General features: G+C 34.8%; 1 protein-coding gene across 2 annotated transcripts in view; it reads left to right on the top strand.

Moving 5' to 3' along the window:
- The window catches only part of kiaa1191 (KIAA1191 ortholog), a 9,929-nt gene extending 5,871 nt beyond the window's left edge, over nt 1–4,058 (top strand). For both annotated transcript variants that reach the window (XM_016487106.1, XM_016487105.1), the window contains exon 9: nt 3,074–4,058. In XM_016487106.1, coding sequence (XP_016342592.1) covers nt 3,074–3,285 — 212 coding nt within the window. In that variant the 3' untranslated portion in view covers nt 3,286–4,058. The remainder of the gene's footprint in view (nt 1–3,073) is intronic.
- Nucleotides 4,059–9,674: the final 5,616 nt, after the last annotated feature.

The raw sequence follows: 9,674 nt of genomic DNA, 5'->3' as shown, positions 1-9,674 counted from the left end.
GGCCACGAGTACTAAGGAGAGATCACACATCAGCTGCTCAAAAAATGTGTCAGTGAGACGAACTGAGCGCGAGCGCAATCCTGTGACAGTCACAGGCGGTAAATAGTGGAGCGCGTGAAGGAGAGATTCGAGGGCATGAACACTGTTCAAGGTCTCCATTAATTCGTGCTTGTAGTAATTTAATGTGTATATATTTGGAAGCATTGAATCGCTACAGAAATCACTATTCATTCGATTCTTAGCGTTTTAAATCGATTACTGTCCGAAATCGACGATTCACAATTAAAAAATCCATGTTTCAAGATCGATGCATTGCATCGTCAGGGTTTGTAATCAATGCATCGAGAAAACGAGTGAATCTTTACACCCCTATTAATAAGTCAATGTAACACTCAATCATAAAAAAAATAATCAGCATGATGTGCTCAGATTATTATTCCTACATTGACCCTTACCCTATCATTCCTACAGCACAAGACACATATAAACAGTAGATTTTGGGGTTTCATTTAGATAATTTTGTCATAATCCAGCACATTGCTCCCAACCTTTTTGAAGCGACCATGTACCTTCAAGGTTTGAGGAAGCTACTTTGAAATTGTTGTTTAATCGTCAAGCTACTTATAATTTAGAATATTTGTAGTAAAAAAGCCTGTATTGTTTTTTTGATTTGGCAAAATTGATAAACGTCAACAGGCAGGTTCTTACCAAGAGTGAGAATAAATATTTTATTCACATTCTCTTCCAGGCTACTCACTTGAGTTTTTACTTTCCTCGAAGACTGATTACAAACAGCCTGTTTGACTGGAATGAAAAAAATCAAATATATGATTTTTAAGCTTATTTATAAAACCGATTGAATGAGCCACATTTGAAACCAATGTAAAAATATCTTATATGCACACATAATCTCAAATCAGTTATGCAATATATTTATAATGGCCAATAGGTTTTATGAGCTAGATATACTTGGCAGCAGAATTATGTTGATTACTGTTAATGATTTATTGAACATTGGGGGACTTTGTTCACATTTGTAATTTTATATAATGTGTGTGTTTGTGTATATTCACTGTGCAAGTTTGTGTGTGTGTGTGTGTGTGTGTGTGTGTGTGTGTGTGTGTGTGTGTGTGTATTAGCCACGGTGGATTAAATTGATAAAAAAGTGACAGTAAGGACCTTTATAAAATGCTGTAATTATGTAATACTATAAATGCTGTATTTTTTGGTGACTTTCTATTCATCAAAGATTTCTAAAAAAAAATATTAAGCAGGACATTTGCTTATATTTTATAATATAAGCATTTTTAACTACATTTCTGATTAAATAATAATAAGAAACTACTTCTAAACTTCTTTTTAAACCCATTTTTACATCATTTAGACCAGCCAGCTTCTCATGTTTATCCAAGGCCTTTCATCTGTATGTACTAACTAGGTATGCACCGATAAGATTTTTTTGGCCGATAATGATTTTAACAAACAACTATTGGCCGATTCAGATACCGATACTGATATTGGTCAATTGCATAAAGCAGGGCTTAAAAACAAGAAAAAAAAGAGATTTGTTCACTCCGAGCAGAATCGGTATTTGAACGTTTCTGTTCCTGTGTTCCTCTGTGAAACCGGTTTGAGTAGAAAACATACCGGTTAATAACGTTATTTTTTAAACTTTTTCCTTGCCAATAATAATAAAGTACAGCGTTTAATTTACTCAAAAAAAAAAAACAAATCATGAAGAGAGTCTTGAATGATCTCTCTTAGTCCTAGCCAATACAGCATCATCTTTTCTAGATTTACCAAAGACCAAATGTATTAAACAAAAGAAAATCTGTCAACGCAATAAAAACATTAAATCATTTTTTTCCAAGATATTTAAAAATGTTTCAGCATGGATAAAAAAAACGCTACACCTATAAGCGTTTTGAGAGGGAAAAAACTGCCTAAATTAGTAGGTTGTACGTTGCATTTTATTATTACATTCAGAAATAATGTAGGCTAAAATAATACTAAATAAAAGCAAAATTACAAACACAATTAGGCTATTTTAGTTCCCTTCTCTCCACAACAAATCCTCTAAAGTTGTATTTAGGCTAAATATAAGCATCAAGCCAAAACAAATTAATTTTAAAACGAAACTGAAGCCTACCTCTCTCATTCTGCACGAATGCAAATGTTTCCATATTCGTGAAGTATCTGGATGCTAACCTATTATTTATTATGTAAACTATAGGCTTTGTTCTTCACTCGCATTAACAACGTAAAACATCATCCTTCACATATAGGCTATATCAGCAGTGAGGCGCTGGTCACACTGAACTGCACAGACTGTACTACAGACCATTTAAATTGAGCAGTGTAACTTTTTATGTTTCTTTAACTGTATTTTATTTGGATAATGAACAGGCTGCGATGTCAAATTAGCAAAAATGTGTTGTATGTGCGTGTGAGGCACCGACGCGATCACTGCATTGTTTTCCCAACTTTTACTCCGTAATTTATGGTCATACCAGCACTGGTTTGTCATACAGATAGAAGCAAAACATCATTCAAATCTGTAAAGCTTTTGTAAAATAAAGAAAACTGCTTTCTGCCGGTTTGTTTTTTTTCCGTGAACTTCGAAGCGCATTACAATTATCCGAAACATTTTGTACAGATTTTATTTTGTTTTGGCAAGTATTTAATTATTTTGTCCAGAGGAAAAACGTTGGATTATGCAACAGACATGCAACTCGTTGTCTCCATGCAGTTAATTAATAAACCATCGGTATCGGCCCTTTTCTTGCTATTTCCGATATGCCGATGGCTTTAAAATAATACAAAATCGGCCTATAAATATCGGCGGCCGATACATCGGTGCACCCCTAGTACTAACCCCTACAGAGACCAACTCTGTTCTACGTGTTAACACTACTAGACTAATCACATTGAAGGACCAGAACTAGCTGCTGTATAAAATGGTTTAAAACTCTGCAGACTGAGAGCTTTTTACACATGCAATGCTCCAGATGTTAGAAGTTCATTGCCCATCATTAGTGTCAGCACACCTAACGCCATTCCTGTATGTTCACAGGGGGCTTTGCCCTGCAGTCTTACAAGGGAGCTCAGAAACCCACCCCTATGGAAGTGATGAAAGCCCAGGCCACCCGCTTGGCCGAGGACCCCACCAACTTCAAAGCTCCCCCCAAGATGGAGATCCCAACCATGGAGGGGAAGAGACAGATGACCCGACCTCACAAACTCAAACACCGGGACATGAACGTCCTGACACCCTCTGGATTCTGAGAGAACTCCCTACATCCACCTCAGCTGTACACGTAGTGAACCCGTAGCTGGTCTACCCTTTCTCTTATTCCCTTGTGCTGTCTTGCTGTTGGGCCACTGCAGTAGTAATTGCTTTTCCCTATCACAGACTCATCCTTTTGCTAGTGTCTAAGTAAATGTTCGTCCTCAGTTGTTGCGTGAGTGCGTAGCAGCATTTTTGTTGGTGCTGTCTTTTGTTAGCCTCTTCCATGCTTTGCCTTTTAATTTTTCCTTAAAAGTGTTTCTTTAAGTTAGTATGTGTGAGAGTGTGCGTGCCTTGATGTTTTTGGATATACCGTGGTGTAATTATTCATGGCTTGACTATGAACAAAAGCAGTGTTTTTATGTGTTGGGTTTTTCATTCCATCACATAGCAAGTTAGAAAACTGTCTAGAGCAATTGTGATATATTTAGAAATTATGTTGTGATTTCCTGTGTAACATCGTCAATACACAATGGGTTCAGTGATAACTTAATTCTTTAAGTCTTTGCTGTTGTGTATTATGACGTTTAGCATCGTTGTGATACGGTTGTGTCGAGGACGGTGTGACAGATGACAAGGGCACTAAAATTTACTGAAAAATTGGCTAAAAAACTTTGGCTGAAATTTCATTTAATGTAACAGCTCTGGACAGAGAATTTCTTATATTTTTGTTACAAGTTTAAAATTGTTTCAATTTCTCAAAAGGTCAAATGTATTTGCTTTGATCTCGTTGGATCTGTTAATACATGAATGAATAAATAAATAAATGTACATAAATTTCATATTTCCTCTCGAATTTCTTTCCTGCAATTTATGGTTCACTGTTTTTGGTTATAGCACTGATAAAGTTCAAACAAATCTTATGTGGGTACATGCAAGCTATTAAACATTTAACCGTGTACAGTATTAATTTTTGTTTTATAATCTTTTAAATCTTAAATATAAAAAAGAACAGATTTTGTTTAAAATTAATGCAATATTGAACATTGTGTGTATACACTGCTTTCAATATTAAATGCATATACATAAACTACATGCATGCATTATTGTTCATATGTTTGCTGACAATACAGTTTTTCAAAAAGAAATACTTTGTTCAGCAGTATTGATCAACAATGACAGTCATTTAAACAATTTAATAGTTTTGTTTATTTTTTTGGTTTAAAATAATGAAAAATGATTCATTCAATTGATCAAAAAACATAACGTTACAAAAGATTTAAAATAAATGCTAATCTTTTGAACTTTTACACAACGTTTACACAAACATATTAAGCCGCAAAACTATTTTTAAGATCGATTATAAATGGGAACTGTATAATTGAACACCAGTAATAACTGTTAATAATTGGTCACCAAATAAGCATTTTCAGATTATTTCTGAAGGATTTTCTGACACTTGAATATGTTAGAAAGTTTCACTGAAGACAGTGAAAATTCAGCTTTACCATCAGAGGAATAAATGACATTTAAAAAAAAAAAAATGTTTCAAATTGTAATATTTCACAGTTTTACTTTAAAATGCAGCCTTGGTGAGCAGAAGAGACTTACTGGCCCCAAACTTTTGCAGGGTTGTGTGTGTGATACATTTGTACCCAGAAATGAGCTAAACCTGATAAAGTTTCCCAAAGCCTCCTTTTGGAACGTTCTTAACTGTAAAAACAGTACAATTTTTTGGTTTGTTTGTTTTGTAAAAATACAGAAAGTTTTCTGTTAGTGTTAGGTTATAGTATTTATAACTAGCTGTAGAGGTCTGTGCAATGTGCCTCTTTAGATAGGGGTGTGTGTGTGTGTGTGTGTGTGTGTGTGTGTGTGTGTTCTGGTCATGTGACATCTTCCCTCCTATGGGATTAGATCTCTGAGATTTCTCCACAAAACTCAGATTACGCGTGTGCAAAATGCACTTTTGTGCTCTCAAAATATGATCTTTTGCACACAGAATTGTGGCAGAGATCTAACCCCATAGCCTCCCTTTTGTAATACATTTGTCTGCCACTAGAAGACAGTGGCCTCCCAAAAGTGTTCTCTTTTGGTGTAGAAACTCACGTCAGATGTATCATCATAGAAATAAATACACTTCACTGGGTAAACTGAAACAGAAATTAAACTGAAATGTTTATCTTTGATGTAAATATGTGATTATCAAAACTCTTTAATGGCAGTTGATCATTTACACGAACAATGTCTTATCAAACCAACACTCTGAAACTAACATCCAACGTTTCCTTCATCCTTCCCAGTGTTTTCCCTGCGTTTCTCTGGTTCATATGCTGCTCCATTTGGCAGTCTCCTCACATCTTATGCTGCCATGGTAAACACGCTTTCCTGGAAGTCCAGCCCCCGCCACCCTCCACCCAACAGCACTCACTCTCTCTCACATAAGCTCACCTCCTCCCAAAGCCCTTTTCCAATCCCTCTGTAACGTTGTACTTTTACACGCTGACACATCGTAGGTCATTTCCTACGTTTGGCAGTCCCACTGGGATGTCTGGATTGAATATGTAGCCTGGTGGTCCACCCAGCTCCGAGTGTGAGGGCCTCTGTTGTACGTGAGTCACTGTGAGAGAGCTATGAGATCACAGTCTGACCACAACATGTGGACGTGGGTTCAGAGCTCATGGATAACTCATGGAGCTCTGTTGTGTCGTGTTCGTGTAAACTTTGATTGCATTTCTGATGTTACTCATAAAACAGCCACTGTCTGCCAGGCTGTGATTCAAGAACATCATGATTAGGATGACATTATGCTTTAAGATGAGATCAGAAAGGCTTTTTGAATTCCTTCATTATTATTAATGCCTGTGAGTGTTTTGTATGTGTGTGAGGGGGAGATGTAGCAGAAATTATGACGATCTTAATATTATTTATGAACCTATAATAACATTGGTCCAAAGATTTACCACAGTTAACTGCAGTTAATTTTGTTTAGTTGTTTCTTCTTCTTCGTTCATTTATTCATTCATCCATTCATTCACGTACGTACTTACTTATTTTTGAAATCTACTTAAACGTTTGTGGCCAAATGTGACTATTGAGATGTATTTAAAAAATAAACTTTTAAAATGAACTTAAAAACCATTTGTGGCCAAATTTTACTTTTAAGATGAAAAAAAAACCCTAGATTTTTACAAAAAAATTGTGGCAAATTTTTACTTTTGAAATGTATTTGGGGGGAAAACAAACAAACAAACAAACAAACAAAAAAAAACATTGGTGGCCAACTTTGACTTTTGAGATGTATTTAAAAAAATCTTTTGAACTGAACTTAAAAAATATTTGTGGCCAAATTTGACTTTTGAGATGTATTTTTTTTTAAATCGTTTGAAATGAACTTAAAAAATATTTGTGGCCAAATTTGACTTTTGAGATGTATTTTTTTTTAAATCGTTTGAAATGAACTTAAAAAATATTTGTGGCCAAATTTGACTTTTGAGATGTATTTAAAAAAAAAAAACTACAACTAAAAAAACTTCTGAAATTAACAAAAACATTTGTGGCCAAATTTTGACTTTTGAGATGCATTTAAAAAAAAATACTTTTGAAATGAACTAAAAAAAATCCTTTGTGGCCAAATTACAATGAAATACAATGCAATATAATGAAATGAAATATAATACAATACAATAAAATATTTTGAACAATGTCCATGATTTCACTATTTCTTATATTCTTCCCTGTTCTATCTCCTTGCACTATTCTGTAATGTTTTAAAACTTTGTATTGCTAGCACTTGTGTTATTGTCTACTTTGCTTGCTGTATTCCTCATTTGTCGCAAAAAGTTGTTTTGGATAAAAGCTTCTGCTAAATTAATGAATGAATGAATGCAAATGTACTTAATTTGTACATTTATTCTACAAGATGATGTCTGTACCAAAACTCCAATAAGGAAGCACATAAAATAAAACAGATAATACAAATAATACAGTGATAATACAGATCTTAATATATAATATATAAAACATAACATATATATATAACAAAAAATCTAAACGTTAAAACTACTAATAATAGTATCTTAATGATACTTATGGAAAAACTAGTAAAATAACTACGGTATAAGTAAAATATAGTAAAATATATATTAGTATAAATAACTTGTAATATATATTTTTTGAAGAAGACAAATATATTTCAAAATGTGAATTAAAAGTAAAAGTAAAATGCATTTAATCTAGGATTATCCTCTACAATTTCCTCCACAATAAACTACTAGTAAAATACATGTGCTCCCTTAGCTGGGAATAATTTGAGACTCAATGCCTCAGTACATTCAGTTAGTATTTGAACAATGAAAACAAAAGCTGCAGGTTTTGGGTTTGGTCATCTATGCTAATTATGTTTTATAAGATGTTTTTCTGCTATCAGGTTTATCCTTTTGCACAAGGAAGTGAGCTTTTATTAGGGGTATCTTACAGCTTAAAGGGGAGGTACAATGCTGTTTCATGCATTCAGAGTTGTTTACACTGTTAAAGAGTTGGATTCTCATGCTAAGCATGGACAAAGTTTCAAAAAACAATTTGGAGGTATGACAGAGTATTTCTGTGCCAAAAATCTTACTTCCGGGTTCGTACAAGTTTCGGAGAGTTATTTTCGATCGTGGCTCTTAATGACGTAAACGAGGGTGGAACTCCTTATATGGGCATTTCTCCCGGAAGAACGCGCCCGCGCCCGCGCACGCATCAACCAGAGCAAGAGCGAGATCGCGCCCATCAACGCGCTTCATCCGGCGGCAGCGCTGCACGGGACTTGCTCGGGAAGAATGTCTCCAATCCAAAGAAGTGTGTTTTTGGTTGTAAGGGAAAGATAACATTGTTCAGCTTCCTAAAAAACCCAGCGTTATGTAGACAGCGGATACAGTTTGTTTTTCCGGAGCAGCAACGGAGTTTCACAAGTGTATTTGTTGACGAACGTTTTATAAACAAGGCCCAGTTTGACGCTGGATTTGCACATCGTTTGATACTGAAAGATGGAGCGGTCCCAGCTATAAAATATCATGGTCATGATTCAGAACTGCAGACAGTAAGTTAAACGGCATCAAATGTCTGTTTTGTTGGCATTCGGCGCCCAAGTGCTCGTCACTCTTTAGCTCCGCCCACGGCGCGCCTCCAGGAGCTCGGCTTTTTCCAGAGAGAATCGTAAAGCTGTATCTTTCTTTTATAAATATGATAAAACTAAATACTTTTTTTGGAGATATGGAGGATACAGTACTACTCTATAGGTACTCAAGATTAACATGAGATTGGGTGAAACTGTGTGTGTTATGCCCCCTTTAATTTTCTAGTTACATATTTCCAAATGTTTTCCTCAGTTTGCATGAATTCACGTTTGCTTTCGTGAGCACCCCCTTTGATAATCAACCTGATCGACTTGTGGAAAAATGGGACTAATAGTAATTTAATGAGCGCTCAGTGTGTGCTATAATTAGAGGTGACTTGCAGCAGAAGGGCGAAATCATAATATGCATTAATGAGAGGATCTTGTGAAGTTAAATCTCTTGACGTACATTCCGATGTCACGTGGCAGACGCTCTCAGCATTGAGCCTATCAGTATGATTGGCAGTGAACAAGAAAAGTCAAATCCAAACCCAAACCCAGTGGTCCTGTACCACAGCTCTTGATTCAGTCGTTTGCACTGCAGCAGTCAAATGAAATAATGATGCCAATCCAAGTTTGTGAGCAGTCAACTATTAAATCCATGGCCGTGTTCAGGAAATACATAGAGTGGGGAAAAACTCCATTGAATGACTTTACAATCTAGCTATAAATGAACAACCAAAGAGGAAATCTCTGTGCATTAATGCTTAATTATGTTTGTGAATTATGATGTATTTTTCTAGGTATTAAAGTGCAGAAATAGTAGTCAGAGATTTATGAAATTGTTTAATTTTACATGTACATCTTCTAGAGACTCCTACATTAAAGTGGTTTATAAACATGAAGTGTCCATTTCATGGAAGTTAAATATTCATTCGAAATGTTTAATAATAATTAATCATGCAAATGTCTCAGGGACTTCTTATATGTCTAGAAAACATTTGGGTTTTAGCTTTATTTAATTATGGAATGAATAAAATACCGTTTAACATTTGTCATGTATAAAAACATTCATTAACTTTAATAATTCATAATGTCTATGTTGTCGCTGGGTGTGCTGAGGCAGAACAAGCTAACAGAGCTTTCTGACATCAATCATTTACTCTGTTTTTTATTTGTTAAGAATAAACAAAATGTATATTATTAATGAGCAGGATCCAAAGTCAGTCAAATGACTGATCAATATGTTCTTGTTTTTGTGTGTTTAACTTTTCTTTCCTGAATGAATGAATGAACATTATATTATATTATATTATATTATATTATATTATATTATATTATATTATATTATAT

Source organism: Sinocyclocheilus anshuiensis, unplaced genomic scaffold (genome assembly GCF_001515605.1).
Source record: "Sinocyclocheilus anshuiensis isolate Anshui unplaced genomic scaffold, SAMN03320099.WGS_v1.1 scaffold966, whole genome shotgun sequence".
In the NCBI taxonomy this organism is placed as follows: domain Eukaryota; kingdom Metazoa; phylum Chordata; class Actinopteri; order Cypriniformes; family Cyprinidae; genus Sinocyclocheilus; species Sinocyclocheilus anshuiensis.
The sequence above is the reverse complement of the archived record's forward strand: the minus strand, read 5'-3'. Positions and strand labels throughout refer to the sequence as shown.